Consider the following 21562-nt stretch of genomic DNA (forward strand, 5'->3'; position numbering starts at 1 on the left):
GAGATCGTAAACCAAGAGCTGCGCCGAAAGATCTCAAGTCGAGTGATAAATCGAGAGATCGCAAGCGATTCCAGGTGAGGGAGAAATCCAGAGCCGATTTTAAGAGCAAATGTAGGGTTCGAAGGAGCGAAGTCGCGGACGCCGACAAGAAACGCTTCTAATTCAAAAGTTGAAGTAGATCTAGGTCAAGAGATGTCACTAAAGAAGGTCGAGGTCGCGTAGCTTACGGTGACGTAGTAGGTCAGGCAGTAAGGACAGATAGCAAGCGCCGATAGAAAATGTAACCTCTCCAAAACCAGGTTGAGAGATAAGAAAGCTAACAAGGATAAATCATTGGGGAATAAACAGAAGCAAGTGTTTTGATCACGAAACCTTGCAAGTACATTTAGAACTAGAAAATGGTTCCGGAAAAAATCAAATGATATGGACATTTTCGATTCTCCATAATAAAAGAGCTATTATTTTAATCAGTTTTTACCATGTACTATGAATTTTAGTTGTGACTATGCAAATAAGAATAACAAATACAAGACACATAAAAATATTTTATTTACATCCCTAAGTAATTCTACGTTACTTATTTTTATTGCCATATTTTAATTTATTTTTATATTTTTTAGGGTTAATACCATAGGCTGATAATCGGGCATCTGATATGGTTGGTGTACTATCATCCTTTTTAAACCTTTTCTTCTTAGACTCATTATTCGAGACTTTTGCCTTCCTTTTTACATGTGTAGTCTTAGGACCATCTTGTGTTATGTTGGAATTTCCAGAAGTAACTTTTAATGACTTTTTGCCTTTATCTTTCTTTTTCTTGCTTGTATTCTCCATTTCTTTCGAGAGTTCTTCAGTAATATCTGTTTCAGTTAAACTTTCATTAGTATTACTTTCTTGACTGGGTTGATTATTAACATTGACTTCATCAGCCTCTTCAGAGAATAAACTAGGTAAAATTTTCCGTTTTAGATGTAAATTTTTTGCTTTCTTTGAGTAAGCTATCTGATCATATTTCTCCACATGATCTGGTCTATGTTGAACCATTTTTTTAAGAGAACACCACCTGTTAAGTTCTCTTTCTTTGGCTAACAGAATCTATAAATAAAATGTAGTTAAAAGAGAAATATATCCACTCAAAAACTTACTTCTTCAATAGATAGACCAAAATCATTTGGTAGAACTTCCCTATATTTAAACCGACATGGTATATCATCAATAATATCTTCACAGTCTAGCTTGAAATATTCATCAAAATATTTTTCATAATTTTTATCATTGGGATCATATTTAGGCTTGGGTTTGCTTAATGCCTCGGCTACTTTTGACTTTCTTCTCCTCTTTTTCCTTCCTTTTGTACCTTCGACAGGTTCATTTTTCTTGAGCTGGGATGGATCAAAGTCAGCATCCATCTAAAGTAAATATAACATTAATATTGCGATTTTCTTAATTAACAAGAATTCATACATTAAAATCATCATCCTCACAATGAGATTCACTTGGTAATGCATTTTCTTCTGAGTGTTCATCAGCATTCCAGCGGTCCCAATTTTCTGTAAATAACATGAAATAATATTGCATAATTATTGTTATATATTAAACATTGATAACTAAAGTACACTTAAATAAAAACAAACTGAAACAATATTGTGAAATATTATAATTGATAAATAATAGTTCATACCTATCTCTAGCTCTTCATCAATATCAGGAAATACTGGCTTTTGTTCTTCTTCAGGCCCCTCATAAAAAGATTCATTAAAAAGAGATTGCATTCTTTTATCATACGCGTTAGGGTCAAAATCTTCTTCTAAATCATTCTCAAGAAAACCCACATCTGTATTTCCTGTAAAAAATAATTTGTAGCAACCAAGACATAAAAAAAAACTAGTAACAAGACATACCTGTTATTTCTTTCAGTTTTTCAATTTTTTCCTCTATTTCCTTCCTCTTCAATTCCTTTAGCTTTTGAATTTCAGCCATTTTCTCTTGTTTTTCCATTTGTTTTCTCTGCTTTGTTTCTGCCCTTTTCATTTTTCTACGATCATCTGTTTTTCTTAAAGACTTTTCGATTGTTCTAGGGTATCTTTTGATCTAAAATGTAGTAAAATAGAACGAACCAAAATTAATAAGTAAAACTACAAAGTCCATCATAATATACTTACAAATTCCTGGTCAGGTTCTTCAAATCTAAAATTAAATTTATGCTCAAATTCTTCTTGTTCTTCAATAGCTTTTTCATCACCTGATAAACTATCATCAGAATCATGTACAATTTCATCATAAGAAGGTATATAATCAGCTTTTTCGTTATCTAAATACCTAAAATGACAGTTAAACCAGATGTTTGACCTAAGTTATACCTTTAACAAGTACCTTTTATTTAATATGTAATCCCTTAAAAATTTCTCTCCATCATCTAAATTTGGATCATTCCAGAAGTCTTTTAATGGTTTTAACTCAGATTTTATATCATTATCAGTTAATTTATCAGACTTTCCTCCTAACCATTCCTTGTATTCTGTATTTTCCTCTTGAGATGTTTCTTGCGATTTATTATCTCTTTTAATCAAATAATTGTCCTCTTCATCATCATCTATGTTTGAAAGTGCATTTTTAATATTTTCTTTTAAAATGTTTTGCTCCTCTACGTATGTTGGAGATCTATACAATTCAAAATATATAGTATATAACAAAATAAAAGGTGTGCAAAGTAATACCTAGGCCTAATAGTTTCATCATCACTTATTACACCATCATTTTCCAAAATTAATTTTCTTTCATAATCTTTAATAAACATTGATTCATTTTTCTTTTTTTTACTTTTGTTGATATTTTCATTATCCTTAAAAAATTTTATGTTATTATCATATATTTTTGGGTCTTTTTTCTTTAGATATGATAATGTCTTGAAAAAATCTTTTTCCACTTCCTCGGTTAACTCTGCACCATCTTCGTCTTCTTCTGATGATGAACTGGTATCATCTAAAGCATCTTCGCCATATTTACTTTTGACTAAAATTTATAAAAAGTTATATAAAAATACAATAATAAATCATTATAATCCTACGCTTATTTAGCTCCTCTTTTTTTCTCCACGACTCATAGTTTTTGGCGAAATCATTTTTGCTTTCAAGTTTTATATCTGAATCTAATTCAAAAATATCTGTCGATATTTTATCCATGTTATAAAATATTATCCAATATTAGGTCACAGAATACGTGTAGTATTTGCTTATTTTGTGATATTAGCTTTAAAAATACTCATGTCTAAAAAAATTTATTGGAGGTTATGTTTCTATTTTCAGTGTAGCCATAGTACTTTTTTTGGGGGGATTTTCAATCACCAAATTATCAAAAGGAACACTGAGAAGCTTTGTGAGAACAAGTTAACCTAAAATACCAATTGTATTTATAATATATTATATATTATTATATAAATTAAGTTTTTCAAACAAAATACTAAATTATTATTACATATTTTCAGATACTTTCCTAATGAATGCTTACGCTGAAAAATTGACTAAACCAAAAAATATGTCTGAGGAATTAAATGGTGTTGCAGTAGTTATTATAATAGGTTTAGGAGTTTTAACAGTGATATTATTGTTTATTTTTGCCAAAAGACAAATTATGAGATTTAGCTTGCGCTCTAGACGAGGGCCTCATGTCCCTATAGGTCATGATGGTCCAAAGGTGTGAGAAATATTTTGAATTCAGTTTTCATTTAATGTTATTTTGATTCCATATTTTAATAGTCTTTGAAAAAAGAAATTGAAAAAAGACTGGACGCAATACCACGAATTATTTGTGATCCTAAATTGATTAGTAGAGATGATCCCCGATATATTGTTTGCCCTGGTCAACAAATTCCTGCTCATTATTATAGATTAAAAGCAGTTGATGATGTAAAGGTTTTAGGTAACTAGAAATTAACATTAAATATAAAAATGAAACAGAAATTTTGCAGAAAATGAAATTACCAAACAAGATCCTATTTTGATCCGTCACCCTAGTGAAAATCTAAGGGCTTATTTATTAACCACTCTAGCAGCCCCGTTGAATGGAAGTGGTCAAAGATTGATTCATCAGTTCTGCGATTTTTATGAACATGCTCGTCATGATCCAAGTCATTTTGGGGATGAAGAATATCAGCAGTACAATAGATTGCTTCTAAAACTTGTTGATGCGTTGGTTAACACAGAAGTTGGCCAAGATATTCCATTTTATCTAAATTGTTTTAGGGCAAAACTTTTAAAATCATACAACAGTAGAAAGTCTTCACCAAACAGAACACCACAGAGAAAAGTTTTAGTTGAAAAGACCAGAAATATAAATTCAAATTATTCCACTGAAGAAGAAATACTTAGTGTAACTGACTCAAGACCTACATCTCTTTCTATGCCCCTTTCTGCAGATAATGAAACGTCAGTCTAAAATGTAAGACTAATTTAAACTATTAATTGTAGAAATTTTAAATTAAAAGTCATGTATTGCTTAAGTATCATAGTTTAATTGTACTAATAGGCATTTCACAATCAATATATTTCATCCAGACACCATTTTTTAAGAACTCTTCGTTATGTCTTAAACTACATAGAGACCACATAAAGATATTTTTGTACTCTTGGGATATACTATCAGCTGTGCTCATATAATGTAGCCATTCTAATACCTATAAGTAAATAAAAGATATCAATATATTATTACTTAAGGCAAAGCAAATTACCTGGGAGGTAGTTATAGCCCAAAGGGGTTCGTTTAGTAAAAATGTAATAGATGCCGGAAAGAAGTACTTAATACCAGTATAGTTATCTTTGGGTAAGAGAGTAAACATCCCAGAAAAATAAACAATCACTAAACTGAGGATATCACAGAAGTATTGTATTTCTTGAGGGTCACATCGATCCGCAACTTGAGCCTGTATCTGCCCAAACAGATCCATCACCCAGGAAGGTGAATGGGAATGGTTTATATTATGTATTATACATTTGCAAATATCGTCTCTATATAACTCCAACCTAAAACGTGTTTTGTTATAATTAATAATCAAATGTAATCGGCAATGTTACATGAACAGTTATACTCTTTTGACTTATACGAAGTTTGACAAAAATGCCTTCATTACTTGAAGGCATTGAGATGATGTTATTCTCATATATAAAATATTAATTAAGAAATAATAACTTACCTAATGTCACTTCTTGATGCTATAGTAAAGACGTCATTTAACCATTTTAGTGGAGTCACATCTCTTGTACTACAGGCAATTTTACACCTAATCTTTGTTATTTTCATAAATTCTTTCTCTTCATAAGCTATCATATTGTACCTCGTTATTAATTCAAGGCTACTATCAGAGAATGATGTGACACAGTTCAATAAACGACTAAAAGGCTGTAAATAATTGTAAAATGACAATCATTATATTTTGTGCATCCATTACCGTTGACGACATATCTGTAAGAAGCAAAAGTTCCCCAAGAACATCTTCGATGGATTGTTTATTACAATTTTGGACATCTTTATCAACTAGTACTGATGTTAAATCCTCCAGTATTCTATCCAACAAATTTTCAGTTTTATAATGGGTAAAAGCATATCGGATTGAGTATTCCAAAAATGGTTTTAAAATAACTGGTTGAATACTGTTAGCTATATATTTTAATTTTCTGTATATCATTAAACAATCTTCGATCTACAATATATTAGTATGACGTAAACTAACGTAAATACTATACTATTATTATTATTTATTATTTACTTACATTTCTCGTCTCTGTCAAAACCGCGATATAATTTTCTACCAATCGCCTAGCGGAACCCGATAAAACAATCTGATGACAAGCTATGTCTATACAGAAATGTTTTAGTTCTGGTTTATGAATAAGTTCTTGCAAAAAACACCAATTCAATGGCGGTAATGGCTTATTATATTTCCTACTTAAAATTTTCATACAGTCAATAAACAGACTCTCTTTAAAACCATTCACCTACATTATTGTTGAAATGTTATTAAATTAATGCTAAAACTTCATATTTAGAACTACTTGCTTGGTCTCTGTTGTCTTTAATATACTTTGCGAGTACTTTAACTATGCTATTTGTGGGCAAACCAGCATAATTATCAGGTTCTTTTTGTTTTTTAAGGTGATACACATACTTTAAATAATTGTTAATTTCATTTGAAACTAATTCAATAAGAAAATCCACAGCTGCCTCTCGACATTTACAATTAATCAAGAATTTTATCCATGTTTTACCTGAAATGTGTAATGATATTACCAGATACAGCAATGAATGAAATGATATTACCGGATACAGCTCTTTGACCAAATGATTTATCTTGTGGCTGTTTTTCCTCGTCCAAAAATTCACTGGGAATATTAAGACAGATCAATTCCACCCTGAAGGTTGTTAAAGATTCTAATGCTGCACCAATGACTTCTTTGTTATCATTTCCAATCACATACTTCCACAAATGCTGAATAACTTCATTATTAAACTCATCCTCGGATTCAGTGTAGGAAAACGATGGTACTTCACGTAGAAGTGAACAGATGCTGTAAGTAGGTGGCAAGAAACAGTTTATGCCATATATAGAATTATTTAAAAAATCCATTACCTTTTGATAACAGGTACTCTTCTTTCATTTCTAAACTGGGGGGAAATATTTTCCCAAGTTCTAATAATATCAATTATTTCAGCCTTGCATAGATATTTTAAGCTGTCAATAACTAAAGAACACGGAATAGCTCCTGTTGAATCTGTATACTCATTTAAAATTTTTGATATATGTGGTATAAGATCTCTTCCGTGTAATTCAGGTCTAAAATTCGTAAAATCATAATAAAGGACATCATTTCTTAATGCATTACCTTTTTTGTGCTATCATTTTTATTATGAATGCTTTAGAAATTATCTCTTCACAACTAATATTCTTCTTTTCTTGCAGCAACAAAGATTCTAAGTTCGAATAACAACTTGAATCAATCTCCCATACCTTATACATTAAGTATCTAGCGTGACAATTTAAGCTCTTTGTCTGATTTCCTATGGTGTGAATTGTAGCTAATACCTTCTTAAGGTTTTCTCTTTCATGAACCATTAGAGGCAATGTTTTTAATAGTTCAAAAATTAGTTGACTATCCCTTGTATTAGAGAGATGATATAATATGTTACTAAATACAATTGGAAGAAGATTTGTGTAATGTAATGAACATTTACATAAAAGAGACATAACTTCCTTTTTAATAACAAAATCTAAATTTTGCAAATGAAGTAATGCACATAATGTGGAAAAAAAATTATTTAAAAACAATATAGGTACTTTATCAAGTTGCTTTAGAAAAGCTAAGAGAACATGATGATTATCACCTATATTTTTAAGTTTCAAATCTAATTTATTATATATAAAATAAATTGGATTGCAAAACAATACCGGTTCAAATTTGTGTTCTTCTTGTTTAGAATTTGAAACGAAATTAGCAATACGGTTTTCTATTTTTAAGATATTTTTAGCTATTAATAAGCTATCTTCAGTTAGTAAAGATGGACTTGTCATCCACAATAGCAGTGAAGATTTAATAGAGAGGTAATTATATAAGCAGCAACTATTATTAATTAAGGCATGACCTGAAACAAAATTCATCAAATAACTAAAATATATTATCTGAAATATACTTACATAATTCTAAGAGATCTTTAATATATAACGGTGAACAAATAGTTATAGCTTTTGATATGATCTGTAGATAAACATCATAATTTACATTGTTAAAATGATTTTTAACAATGAATTGTTTTAATGTTCTCAGAAATAATCTACAGTCTCTCCCACATCGTATTAGATTGTTACAGGCTAATAATAGTAGTGTAACTAAATAATTAATTTCATTTTCATCTAAATATGATACAGTTAATGATTCCAAAGCCTTGTTCAATAAAATTCCTGTTACTTCACAAATACTGTCATTTTGAATCTAAAACAACATGCTGTTAGGTCGATACAGTTACTATGGGCTGACCAACCTGCATCCAGCTTAATATTTTACAAATATGTAGCTTATTATTTTGAAGATTATTTAAAATATGAGACCATAAATTATCTTTTAGAAAAAACATTTCTGGTCGTAAATTAGGGTTACATAAACAATATAAATACAGTGGATATATAATTTCTCCCAATTGTTCTGAACTAAAAAAAAAGTGTATAAAAATATATTTAATATTATCTGAAAATTATTTTAGCATAACATACCTTTTGCTGTTGTAACAGTTAGCTATGCATTTGAAAATGTTTAACTGAATTTCAAAAGTAAAGTTTCGTTGTAAAATCTTTATTATTGGATGTTGTATTAACTGATATTTTATTTGCTTTTTAGTTGAGTTAGTTTCAATTTGGTGGCGTATCAAAGAAAATATAACTTTTGTGAGTGGTAAAATATTGCTAAAATAATTTATCTCCATTATATAAATCACTTAAGTGTGCCAAAATTATACCTTGACGTTGAAATATTGGTAATAAAATCTGCTAAAACTTCTTTAATATCATATTTCCCATTCTGTATTAAAATCAGTAGTGTAGATTGAGCTGTTTCTTGAATTAGTGTATTTGAAACGGTACATTTACTTTTTAAATATAAATACATCTTATCATTATTACTATTTAATATACTTTTGTATAGATCTGAAAAGGCTTGTGCTATAAAAGCAGGGTTTTCTGATTGTAATTTTGTTTCTAGGGCTTCCATATTTCCAATTTTTATTAAAATAAGTTAAATAAAGTAAGGTTAAGTTTACAATCATAAAAAATTTACTTTTTTTTCCACCGTTTGGAACTATCGGTTGAATGAAAGTAGTCGATTTGTATTATCTAGTTACATTTATACTACTTTCATTCTTTCGAACTATTTTGTCGATAGTTCCCAACGCTAGGTCCTTTTTTCAATTAAATTTTTATAGTTTGCTAGTTTTTAGCAGTTAGCGCAAAAATTAAATTTATATAAAGTTCGAAAGTTCGTTCAAACAAAAAATATAGCTTTTTTATTTCGATATACCTGATTCCTGAAAATGTACTATGGCAATAAAGATGTGCATAATATATAAAGATTAAATAAACCAATGTTGTGTGTGATATATTTCTGTTCTGTCTATTATATATTCGAAAAGCTTAAATATCTTGTGAACTTTTTTGGTTCTACAGAATAATCAAAAATAAAGTCACTCATATTTGACATTGTCATTGTCTCTATGATTAAAGTAAAATTCCCCATTAATGCTAAACAATGTTGTGATGTGTTTATGTGATGCGGTAATTAGCTTTGCATTGTAGTTGTGGGGCTTATCACAGAATATATATCTTATGGGTGCAGCAGTGACTCTTGAACAGTCCGTGGATTTAAATAATTAGGAACCTTTGAGGTGTTTTTTTTATTATGGCTAATCACTATGATGTTCCAAATTGGTATGTTATTAATTACATTTAATATTAGAATATTACAAGATTCATTTTAATTGACAATTATATATATTTAATGTTAATGTTCTATATAACTTTTAATTATATAATTTTAGGGCTGGGAAGCCACCTGTTGGTTTACATTTAGATGTTCTAAAAGGAGATAAATTAATTCAGAAGCTCATGATTGATGAGAAGAAATGCTATCTTTTTGGTAGAAATGCTCAAATGAATGATTTTTGTATTGACCATGCATCATGTTCAAGGGTTCATTCAGCTTTAGTGTGGCATAAACATTTGAATAGAGCATTTTTAGTAGATTTGGGAAGTAGTAAGTATAATTAAAAAGATTACTTTATGTCACTATTAATATAGTATTTCTTTAAGCTCATGGTACATTTATTGGTAGTTTACGGCTAGAGGGCTATAAACCTACTCAATTACCTATCGACTCCAGCTTTCATTTTGGTGCTTCCACAAGAAACTATATAATAAGGGAAAGGCCACAAACTGGAATTAGGCCCATTATTGATGAAATAGAGAAAGCAGGAGAGGAAACCGAAGGAGGTTTATTAGGTTTGCCAGAAACTGAAACAGAACTAGATGTGTGTATTGATATTATGAAGGAAGATTTATGTTTTATTGAGTATTTTGTAGAATCTTACTGAATTCAACACTGCTCATAATAGAAGAATATCCATGTTAGGAATAAGTGATGATGTAGAAAAAAGAAATAAAAGCAGAAAAAGAAAACGACACTCAGTGTCATTTAATGAAGATGAAGAAATTATAAATCCAGAAGATATTGATCCGAGCATTGGAAGATTTCGTAATTTAGTACAGACCACAATTGTTCCTACTTCTAATAAAAGAGTTAAATTCGGTGAAAGTTTAGGAGTACCACATGGAACATCTGAATTTAAAGTGCCTAAAGTTTTACATCATCCGCAACATGATTTATATAATGATTTACCACCTGAAACCCAATCAGCTAGTATGAGTAATATGAGTATTTACAGTTCATTAAGTACCAGGTAAGTTTACTTTTTTTATGTTAAAGTGTTACATTAAACAAAAATGTTCTATAGGCTAGGTATGGTATTACCTAATCCAGCACCTGAAGTGGATATGGGTGTGCCTAACCCTACACCATTTACACCCCAACAAGTCCATATTACAGACCCATTGGAACCAAAAAAGAAAAAATATGCCAAAGAAGCTTGGCCAGGAAAAAAACCTGTACAAACTTTACTTGTGTAATACGCTCGAATACTTTTATGTTAAGTGAATTTTTCATTTGATTTGAAAAGATTTAATCATTTTTTATATTGGAAAATTTTTTTGGTTGTATTAGTATGGACATAAAATTTAAATTAAATTATTATATGCAGTACTGTTATATCACAGGAATATTATATATACATTACTTTTAAATCATATATTATAAATTAAGTAACAGGTAGTGAATCTTTATTTTGTAATTATTGTGTTGTAATAGGCCTGTATAGAATGAAGAATTTCAATGTTTAATTAATTGAAAATTTTGTTATGTTATTGACAAAGACAAATGTGTTTGAAAACATTATAAATAAAGAAGGGAAATGAATATACTATTGTTTTATTTAGAAATGGACTGTGGAATCAATATCTGGTACTTCTATCCGGCTCAAAGGATCATGTTGAATTACTTGTTTAATTCAGTAAATAATTTTCGAAACGCTGGTTCAAGTCAATAAATAAGTTGTTCTAAGATGTCAGTAATTCACGAAACTGACATTAATTAGTTCCTGGGTATCGTTCTTAAGTAAAAGTAAAGAGTTTGTTAATTAAAAAGTGAATATTTCATGAATACTTATGGTTCTTTTTTTCTTGTTTCAAAATGACCAGCTAGAACCAAATGGTCTTTTGCTGATATCGCTTCGGGTTCGGGGTAAAGAAGCTCTGCGGGCAACAGAGACCCTGTTATGACTGGGATTGTCGTAGTTGATTATCTAGCGGGGTCTATGGATGGGTAGGGACTTTAGTAAGCTGTTATTGTGTTCTAAGGTGCCTAGGGAGAACCTTACACTGAGCATGTTCGTGAAACTCTTCACGAACGGGATGCCTGGTTCGAGGCGAGTGTTGACGTTCCTTATAAACCATGGGGCATTGAGTAACGCGCGGTCTTTTTTGGACTTTAACACTTGGTGTAGTTCAAGTTGTCTTTCAGAGACGTATCTATGCTCCGAAGGGGCAGACTGGACGAACTAGCATTTTCTACAGAGTCGCTTTCTGGAGGATTCAAATTAATGCTTCAAAACATTTACATTTATATATATTATAAATCATTTATGTCTAAAAAAAAATCAGTAAATACAACGATTAGGTATTTTCAAAAATATCCGCTCTTTGAATTTTCAAGTAGTGCTTGCGTGACCAACTTTGAATATGATGTTCTGGATTCCGAAGCATCTCATATTGCATTTTAAAAAATCTAACAATTCCGAACATCTATTTCCTTTTGACAATATGTTAACGGATTCGTTTCCATCGGGTTTGCAATATATAATGTCATCACGTATGTCTTCGGGTATGTTAATTCGAATTTGGTCGCTTAACCTTTCAACAGCACCCGCAATATTAGCATTTTCGTCCATAAGCAATATGAAGTGGCCACCCAAACCTAAATAAGGAATAAAGCAGCATTAGTTAGGGTTAATAAATATATTATTACAAAATAAAGCACTATTAATTTATAATCAAATAAAGGAAATTTTTAAAATTATTTTACTATTACATTGTTACTAGTCGTTTCCGTCTAACTTACAATTTGTCTTTATGATAACTTAAATCTAGGTATATAACTATCGACAATATATATAACAATGACTATATATAATATCATATATAACAATGAGCCATCGGCCTTATATCAGTCTCTTATGAAATAATATTTATACATGTCACAGCTGTATTTTTTATTATATGCACCTCACTACACAAGATCAGATGGTTTGATTCTTTTGAGTCTGTGTCCTGTTCTGTTGGTATCCAAAAGCTGCAATACTTTAATATTCTCATGATAATGGAGTCTTTCCTCATGCCCCCTTGCAAATCTCTTGATTTCTTCTGACTTTTTTCTTGGGTTCTGAAAAATGTGTATTTTATTTATGTTACTCTTTGCAGAACATCCCCATAATTGAACTTCGTATGTCCATATAGGTTTCAGTATTTGCTTATATAACAGCAATTTATTATATACTGATAATTGTGATTTTCTTCCAATTAGTCAGTACATTTTCCTATATTTCAATTCCAGTTCTTTTCTTTTCTTCTTTATATGTTCCTTTTAGCGAAGTTTTGCATCAAGATTCATTTCGAGATATTTAGCATAGTTGCTATATGGAATGATAGTATTATTTAATGTTATTGGTGCTGGTACGGTCTGTTTATAGGTGAGCTGCACATTTACAGATTTACTTTCATTAATTCTTATTTTCCAAGCTTGTGTCCAATTATTTATTCACTTGCTTTGGTTGTAATTTTCGTGAGGCTTCTTATCAAAGCAAAGGAGGCAAATGTATCCATCGTAATATTCTCCATTTGTGGTATATCACAAGTGTAGAGTAGATAAAGCATTGGTTCCAGTATACTTCCTTGTGGTACCCCTGCTGTACGCTGCTTCATTTATTGTAGAGTTCTTGTTTGACTCTTAAACGATCTGGTTGTAATGTACGATTTTAATAGTTCGGTGTGTTGTTTTGGCAGCATTTTCTATAGTCTATGAACAAGACCTTCATGCCAAACCTTCTCGAAGGCTTGTGCTACATCTAAGAATATAGCTGAGCATAATTTTTTACATTCCTAGACTTTTTCAATAAAATCTGTTATTCTGTGGACTTGGTCAATTGTTAAATGCTTGTTAATAAACTCAAACTGGTGTGTTGGTATTTCGTTTTTTCTCTCTATGATCGGTTTTATTCTTTTCAACAGGAGCTTTTTTTCGAAAAATATTCTTTTCAAAAATCTTAGATATTACTGGCAGCAGTAATATAGGTAAAAGGTTTTTATTTCCTTTGGTGACTTCCCAGGTCTTGGGATCATTATAATTTCCGCCATTATAATATATATATATATATATATATATATATATATATATATATATATATGATATATTTCTATATATATTCTAATATATATTTCTTGGGTTAATGTCATTTTTACTGTCAACATTGGTTAGCTCAAATAAAGGACATGATGTGACAAGTATGTTCGTTATATGGTAGCCTAGTAAATAAAACACTAACAGACACTTTATTATGTAAAAATGTATAAAACAACTTATTTGATTATGATAAGATAACACATTAAAAAAACTAACTTGATAGCAAGCGAGTTTGGAGGTATATTAAAAAAAATGAAGGATTAGCGTCGTGATACTTTTCTTTTTAACCACTTTTATAGACATTTATGTATATAATGGCTGTTATTTTATATGTCGGGTAGAAAATATGATAGTTTAAAGATTACTTTGACTAAATAACTTAACTAAACTAGTAAGTAAACTAAATAACTAGAAATGATGGGTGAGAAGCTAGAAAACAATTGGTTAGACTGTAATAAAGACTCACAAAAATATTGCCTTATAATAATAATAGAACAGGTGAGGCTTGATGATCTTGTGGAATATATTTATTCATAATAAAATTTGGACGTTTACACAACACAGTGGTTAAAGGTTTTTTCTATAGTTAAAGAGAAACTGACCTAAACGTCTCATAACCAAGATAAAGCGCAAAAATCAAAATGGTAGCGGGGCTTTCGCCCCACCCTATCGTATAGCAAATAATAAAAAATACAATTATGTTAAAATTAAAAGTGGGGTTACTAAGATTTTACTAGAAATAAAAACTCAATTTCATTAATAGAAGTAGTAGTTTCATTAATAGTAGAATTGTCATAAAGTGTTGAATTATCTCTGTTGTCTGTTACAGGTACCGACGCATTTCACAAATAGAACACATGAACATATGAAACACATGCAAAAACACAGGGAGGTAGAGCCATTATCATCATTTTGAAAGGCAATAATTCAACAAAGATTACTTGCAAGCAACTAGCATAACTTTATAAGAAGTCCACAGACTAATAACATGTATGCTGTTTATTGTCCACCAAAACATAACAAATCGGAACATTTCCGAGCCTTCTTTACGGATCAAGGATAGTAACGTCAAAAGGTAGGGATGAAACGGATGAACGAGATGAAAACAGATAATTTATATCATATCGCTACTGGAGAGCCAATATATTGGCCATTAGAGAAACAGAAAAGATGACTTATAAAATCCAACGAAATAAAATCCAGTCATATAACTTTTACGCTGCGTAGAAGAAGATGTCCACCAGTCTATGTCAATAATTGTCAACTCCCACAAGCAGAGGATGCTGAACATCTTGGTATGCACCTAGATCGACGCCTAACTTGGAAGAAGCACATATTCGCCAAACGGAAACAACTTGGGCTTAAACTCTACCAAATGTATTTTATTATCGGGCGGAAATCCAAGTTATCATTCGATAACAGGATATTATTGTATAAATCTATAGTCAAGCCGATTCGGTAATATGGAATTCAACTATGGGGAACCTCGAGCAAGTCCAAATATATCCATCATACAACGGTTCCAAAATAATGTGCTGCGTGTCATTGTCGATGCTCCGTACTATATTTCAAGTAAAGTGATACAACACGATATTCTTCTAGAACTAATAACGAGTGTAATTCAATGTGTTTGTATGAAGTACTTCGAAAGAGTGTCAATGCATCCCAATGTACTCGCTAATCAGCTAAATATGCGAAGTGGCAGTGAAGTGCGTAGACTAAAACGTTTAACACCACCTGATCTGATTACTGGACATATATAAACTTTAGAATAAGCTTTAAAATAAGACTAATTAATTTAAACAGTATTTTGTACAGGAGATCACTTAATGAAGTGATTTTCTAGATGTTATAATGTAAACATAACACATGACTTATTGCCCTCTGGCAAATTGTGAAACTACTAAGAGTAATAATAAAAACATATATTTACCTTTAAAATAAATTGCCATTAGAATCCATGTTTGTCTAAAGTAAAACAAGTAAGAATAAATATTAATACAAATTCAATATATTGATTAGGTATCTTCAAAAATATAAGTTACTATTTAATTAGTGTTTAATACTCACTTTATATGTTTATTTGGGATTGTGTTGATCGAGATATGCTCGATTTCTAAGTGTTCAGATTCTAAAAATTCACACAATTCGACGCATTTCGTTCTTTTTGGTAATATGAGCATGACTTCGTTTCCATCGCATATATGACAGATAATGCAATTACGTATGATTTTGGATACGTTAATGGTAATTTGATTGATTAGTTTTTCGACAGTATTGTCCATATTGGTAGTATTTTTCTTAACATGCAGTGTTAAGCGGTAACCCACATCTAAACAAGGAAGAAAAACGTCATTAAATATTTTTAATTAATTGCTAATAAAATGATGAAATCTTTAATTACATTTTAAAGGTTTATTGCACTTTTGTGCTTAATGCGGCTCCCGACTATAACTAATAGGTCAATTGGTAAGTACCCGGTCTGACACATAGATGATGCTACTAGAATTAAATCCATATGTTTTTTAGTTTTAATTTGTGAATTATTATAGCATTTTGAGTGAAGCAACTTTTGTTATTGTGAAAAAAAAAAGGGATAAGAAGGAATTTCTAATATAATTTCGGATAAGAAAAATATAGTTGAAGCAAGAACTTGTTTTGTTGCCGAGTTTCCGAACACTACCCCAGGAAAATCAACTATCAATGATTTGTATGCTAACTTTAGACGTGGTGAAATGAGTACCGAAAAACATTAAAAAAATCCACAAAATGATTTGAATTACCGTAAATTGAAACTGAATGAAGTAGCAGACACTCTAAAGATATCAGTTGAACGTGTATATCATAAAATTAACGAATATATGGGTATGAGAAAGCTCTGTGCAAAGTGGGTGTCGCGCGACCTCACTTTTGACCAAAAACATCGACGAGTTGATGATTCGGAGCAGTGTTTAAAGATGATCAAGCGTAATAAACTCAAGTTTTTGCATCGATATGTGACAATGGATGAAAAATGGCTCCATTGTTTCACTCTGACAATAGTTATCCGAGTGGACTGCATACGATGAATCCGCTCCAATTCGTGGGAAAACGCAACAGTCGGCTGGCAAGGTCATGGCGTCTGTATTTTGGGATGCGCATGGAATAATTTTCATTGACTACCTTGAAAAAGGAAGGACCATCAACAGCGACTATTATATGTAATAACCGTTAGTGGACGAAATCGCGATAAAAGCGGCCGCATTTGAAGAAAAAGAAAGTGCTGCGTCACCAATACTGGTCTGGTCTGGATCTGGTCCCCAGCAGAATAAAAAAAACTAATTTTGCCCAAAAAGTGTGTTTTACTATAGTAGGCCGGCGATTTTTCAATTGACCTGTTACCTAATTACCTTTACTTCATCTAATATCCTGTCCAACGTCCTCCCGTCGAACACATTTAGTATTTAAGATAGAAATAAATAAGTTTTTACTCAACCGGTATTTTCTGGTAAACAATCGCCTCGACAGCCCCACATTCCGACCGATAAGACGAACAACAGTCTACGAACTGCTGCTCCACCCGTCGTATTCTCCAAATTTGACCCCGTCTGACTTATTTTTCTTTCCGGGCTGGAGCTAAAAGGAACGTATGCTGAGAAATAAATTACTACTTTTCCAAAATTTTCGTTTTTCTTTTATAGGCTAAGTACTTTTAAGCGGACTCATATTTTTTGACAAGTTTTATTTTGTTGATAATTTATGATACAGATTAAATCTATTAAGTTAAATATTACTTCATGTTTCAGAAACAACATGCTAGCAAGGAAAGCATAAATATTTTAATTTAATTTTTTTAGTGTTTTTTTTATAAAGTTTTTATATAATTATACTTATCAAACACCTATATAACATTCAGACCTTCGTAAAACATCTTTGTAGTAATAATTAAATCATAATAAAAGCAGGGTTATTTTCTCAAAACCAAATCTTATGTCATTCATGACCCCGTCAGTCTTTAGACCGTAGCGTATTGCCTTCTCGGCAAACTTCGAAATGGTACTGAGAAAGGCTGATGGGCCTGCAGTCGAATGGAGATGATTTTGCTCTATCCTTGGGAATAACCGCTATATGTTCGTGTTTTCAAAATGCCGGGGAATGTTGCAGGCTCATGGTGGAGTTAATTAGGTTTGTCAATTCCCATTGAGTTTGGAAAGGCCAGTCTGGATGATGGAGATAAAGACTTGGAAACTAGGAGATGGAAACAATAAATACACTAATTCTATTCTATAGGCGTACCCACCGACAGAATAAAAATAGACAAATTCATTCGAATCGAATATTACGTACGAATTAACGTCGAGAAATAAACGTATTACAAAACTATAAATATCTGGAATCTTTACAAAGTGCTTTATGTTACGCTTATCTGGATCGTTCAAGTTCTAGAAAAAGTGCGATAATCACTTGATTATCATCTTACTAATAATATATTACTTACCAAATTCCTTTTTTAAAGACATTGCTATTGCTTCTTCGGAATTCGCCAGTTCGCTTTTCTCCACGTTAGCAACCAGATTGCGCAAAGTTCGGCACAAACCATCCTTGGGATAGCGTAACAAATAACTCAGTGGGCTCATTAAGCTTGGATCCACATCCGAGAATGTTTCAATGCAGTAAAAAGTCTGCAAGTATGGTTTCAGATTTGTTAGCATAATCTAAGTTCTTTTATCAGACTTACCTGGCGAGCGTTTCTAATTATAGTATTATAGTAGCGGTCTTCATCCATTTTAAGACTTACCTATAATGAAAAATAGTTATATACTCGATCAGTAATAAGCAACACTTGGCGAATTTCGAAAAGTTAGAAAAGGTCTTGGTGAATGGTTTTGTTTAAAAAACAAACATTTTTTTTGGAGTGGCATCCATGAATTGCCTGAAAGATGGGCAAAATGTATAGAATCAAATGGCCAATACTTTGAATAAATACATTTTTCCATTTTCTTGAAAATAAAGCAGTTTTTTTTGCGAAAAAACGGTAATGACTTTCCAGTACACCTAGTTTTATTTATTTATTTATTTATTTAATCTGTTTAAAGATGTACAATATAAAACACCTTTACATAAGTTAAAGTATCCAATGTTATTACAAGTATAGAATGCAAAGAACAATATAAATAAATGGTCGGATATAAAGCATAAGTCTAGAGTTACATGTGTAGGATAAAGAGTATATATCGCAACATGATACGTAAAATATGTAAAAGCATACAGATGCATGAATATATGAATGCTACAGCACAATGGTCACACAACATATGACACTGATAAGGATACAAGATACAAAAAATGTAAACGAACCTGCATGAGGTGATATAGTTGCGCACTATTATATTTCTAGTAGTAGTCCTGTTACGGTTAGAAAATTATCAGCTTGTCCAGGTTCTCCAGCCTAAGACACTGGTCCATCGTCTCTCTCAGGTTGACCAACCGCCTCTGCAAGTTGTATCTTCGGCATTTAGTTAGTATGTGTTTGATAAACAATGAGGAAATACATTCGACCCACAGTGGTTTTTCCTTTAATGAGAAACTTATGGGTCAGTTTGCAGTGACCAATTCTGAGACGTGAACATAAGCTTAAGTTGCGTCTGCTGATGTTAGTGGTGTTAAGGCCCTGATAATACTATTTTTTCACCTTCCAAACCTTGTTGTTGTTTTCTGTTAGATCCCATCTGAGGTCACTTTTTCTTAATTTATTTACTATTTTGAAGGCCCATCCGCCCGTCTTGGGCTATTTTGGTTCGAGTTACAATGTGGTTTTTAAATAAAGTATACTAAACAATGACATTTAAGTTAAAATAATAAACAATACAAATTGCAATAGAGGAGAATCACAGGAGCTGTATCAATCTCGCGGCCGTTAAAAAGTTGATAGCATGTCCAAATGCTTGGGTTGGACCAGTTGCTCTAATGAACTTGGCATCCCAAGTTGCTGTCTCAATATTTCAAGCTTTCCACAGTCCAGAAGGATGTGCTTGACGCTCTATTGTATTTGAGATTCATCACATTGTGGAGCTAATCACACTACTCATGCTAATCTCTGTATCGTTCCAATTTTAGTATATGTACCGCCGAAGCGTGTACAGAGTTGGTCTAGATGTCTAAAGTCATGTTCGTGGTCAGTGCCATATCTCTACTCCAGAAGAGGAAGTTCTCCGTAGGGCTTCTTCCTTTTTCTTGGCCAATTAAACCGCTTTTTCATTTTCAATAATCCCAGAGTGAGAAGAAGAGGAAGAGTCAGTAGAGGGCGCTGTAATTTGTTCGAGTCTGTATAAAATACCAGGGATCTAAATAAAGTTTCTCTTTTGTTCCAGAGCCATAAGTGGTGAAGAAACCACGTTGTCGTTGTTGTTTGTAACAAACTTAAAGTAGACATTAGATCCGTAGAGGAGTACGGACCGAATTAACATATTGTAAAATAAGCTTTTGATGGAGATGGGAAGTCTGCGAGAAGGGCAGATCAGAGAAGATAGCAGGTTTGCTATCCCCGAACCTTTTTGGATTGCTTTCTGGATTTGGGAATGCCAATCGAACCGCCGGTCGAAGTGAAGACCTAGGTACGTGACGTTATCCAGCCATGGAATTATTGCGGTGTCGATCTTAAGTTGCGAGACGCGCACTGCGTAACGCTTCTTATGGCAAATGATGGCCTAGGTTTTCATTGGGTTGATTTGCAACCTCCAGAATTTGAACCACTTGACCGCATGATCGAGCTGCTTTTGTAAACGTTCATGAATTGTAACTTGGAACCTGGCGGCTACAAAGAAAGCAGTGTCGTCAGCGTAAAACGCGACGTCAATGTGCTCTTTTCTCGGCAGATTTGAAATAAAGAGGTTAAATAAGGCTGGGACCGGCGGGGAACCTTGAGGTACGTCAGCATCGATTTGTTTACGACTGGAAAGTGACCGATTTAATGTTAGTATGCAAAGTTTTGCATATTTCACCAGCAAACCTTGAAACATTCAAATCAAATTGGATGTTGTTAACTAAAAATGATATGAGGACATTCGAACAGCTAAAAGAACAACTTTATATGAACAACATGTTTGAAAGGAATTTTACAAAAGTTAGTGATGTAATAGTTCAACAGGAAGTTTTAGTGGTAAAATCATGTAAAGTAAATCAGGGTAACAGAATTAGAAATAAGTTTAAGGGAAAAAGTACTTGTAACTATTGCAAACAACCAGGCCATTGGATTAGACAATGTCAAAAATGGAGTGCTGATGAACGACCATCTAAGGATGTAACACTGAAGGAGGAAAAGGACAAGACAGTGGAGACAAACACGGTACTATTAACGACGTGCGGTGAGATTTTTCTGTAGAAGTAGACGAAAACAATTGATGGATTGACAATGGGGCTATGAAGCATGTGACAATTTTTTTTTATTAATCGCTTGAAACAATCTGCCCGTGGGCAATAAGTATTATTGTTTGATTTCCATTATATAACATAATCATCCTAACATGTAGAAGATCACTTCAGTAAGTGATCTGCTGTACAACTTATAATCTAAATCTTATTCTAGATGCTATTCTAACTTATTTTAAAGTCTATTCTAACTTATTCTAATGACTATTCTAACTTATTCTAGAAATTATTAAATTTCACTCTATGTGTCTATTAACCAGTTCGTATGGTAGTTTGCGTTTGAGCCTACGCACTTCACTATCATCGCGCACATTTAACTGTTTGGCGAGTGGATTGGGATGCACTAATAGTCTTTCAGAGTATTCGAAGTGCTACGAATCACACTCGTTATGGGCTCTATGTGGATATCGCGTTGAATCAGTTTGTTGGATACATAACGTGGAACCTCTGGAGGATATCTATGTTAGATTTGCTAACTGTGGGGTACCAGTTCAATACCGTTGGTCCAGATGGGCTTAAGTATTGACTTATACAGCAAAACCTTGTTATCTAAT

At 32.0% G+C, this 21562-nt stretch overlaps 5 protein-coding genes across 8 annotated transcripts in view; 2 read left to right on the plus strand and 3 right to left on the minus strand.

The window, feature by feature from the left end:
- Window positions 1–525: 525 nt before the first annotated feature.
- On the minus strand, window positions 526–3297 carry LOC143200868 (protein KRI1 homolog). The gene is made up of 9 exons (XM_076411620.1): window positions 3068–3297; window positions 2718–3012; window positions 2374–2661; window positions 2163–2319; window positions 1902–2091; window positions 1682–1843; window positions 1465–1550; window positions 1146–1409; window positions 526–1095 (listed from the first exon to the last, which is right to left on the minus strand). The coding sequence occupies exons 1-9, from the start codon at window positions 3180–3182 to the stop codon at window positions 574–576; spliced, it is 2079 nt and encodes a 692-aa protein (XP_076267735.1). The 5' UTR covers window positions 3183–3297; the 3' UTR covers window positions 526–573.
- A 69-nt stretch (window positions 3298–3366) lies between these two features.
- Window positions 3367–4498, plus strand: LOC143200881 (protein C1orf43 homolog). Its single transcript, XM_076411645.1, has 4 exons — window positions 3367–3693; window positions 3756–3918; window positions 3968–4187; window positions 4242–4498. The coding sequence occupies exons 1-4, from the start codon at window positions 3496–3498 to the stop codon at window positions 4432–4434; spliced, it is 774 nt and encodes a 257-aa protein (XP_076267760.1). The 5' UTR covers window positions 3367–3495; the 3' UTR covers window positions 4435–4498.
- On the minus strand, window positions 4491–8841 carry LOC143200866 (focadhesin). Of its 2 annotated transcripts, XM_076411616.1 has the most exons (13): window positions 8500–8834; window positions 8258–8446; window positions 8029–8194; window positions 7685–7979; window positions 6876–7632; window positions 6623–6826; window positions 6313–6560; window positions 6052–6260; window positions 5766–5990; window positions 5444–5695; window positions 5189–5394; window positions 4727–5018; window positions 4491–4672 (listed from the first exon to the last, which is right to left on the minus strand). In XM_076411616.1, the coding sequence occupies exons 1-13, from the start codon at window positions 8748–8750 to the stop codon at window positions 4502–4504; spliced, it is 3465 nt and encodes a 1154-aa protein (XP_076267731.1). In that variant the 5' UTR covers window positions 8751–8834; the 3' UTR covers window positions 4491–4501. The 2 variants fall into 2 exon arrangements, with proteins under 2 accessions (XP_076267731.1, XP_076267732.1); XM_076411617.1 differs by lacking the exons at window positions 4491–4672; window positions 4727–5018 and having other exon boundaries at window positions 5215–5386; window positions 8500–8841.
- Window positions 8842–9245: 404 nt separating this feature from the next.
- Window positions 9246–11063, plus strand: NiPp1 (Nuclear inhibitor of Protein phosphatase 1). Its single transcript, XM_076411636.1, has 5 exons — window positions 9246–9463; window positions 9574–9788; window positions 9845–10062; window positions 10115–10491; window positions 10546–11063. The coding sequence occupies exons 1-5, from the start codon at window positions 9435–9437 to the stop codon at window positions 10715–10717; spliced, it is 1011 nt and encodes a 336-aa protein (XP_076267751.1). The 5' UTR covers window positions 9246–9434; the 3' UTR covers window positions 10718–11063.
- Window positions 11064–11754: 691 nt separating this feature from the next.
- LOC143200879 (uncharacterized) overlaps window positions 11755–21562 on the minus strand; it is a 33233-nt gene continuing 23425 nt past the window's right edge. For 2 of the 3 annotated variants that reach the window (XM_076411642.1, XM_076411641.1), the window contains exons 2-6: window positions 18319–18378; window positions 18079–18262; window positions 15672–15933; window positions 15535–15569; window positions 11755–12119 (exon numbers count right to left, since the gene is read on the minus strand). In XM_076411642.1, coding sequence (XP_076267757.1) covers window positions 11854–12119; window positions 15535–15569; window positions 15672–15933; window positions 18079–18262; window positions 18319–18366 — 795 coding nt within the window. In that variant the 5' untranslated portion in view covers window positions 18367–18378 and the 3' untranslated portion in view covers window positions 11755–11853. Of the gene's footprint in view, window positions 12120–15534; window positions 15570–15671; window positions 15934–18078; window positions 18263–18318; window positions 18379–18938; window positions 19073–21562 lie in introns of those variants that run through there. The other variant, XM_076411640.1, reaches the window with a different exon arrangement.

This window comes from Rhynchophorus ferrugineus, unplaced genomic scaffold (genome assembly GCF_030347505.1).
Source record: "Rhynchophorus ferrugineus isolate W39M unplaced genomic scaffold, kcgeb_rfMv2 rfM8, whole genome shotgun sequence".
In the NCBI taxonomy this organism is placed as follows: domain Eukaryota; kingdom Metazoa; phylum Arthropoda; class Insecta; order Coleoptera; family Curculionidae; genus Rhynchophorus; species Rhynchophorus ferrugineus.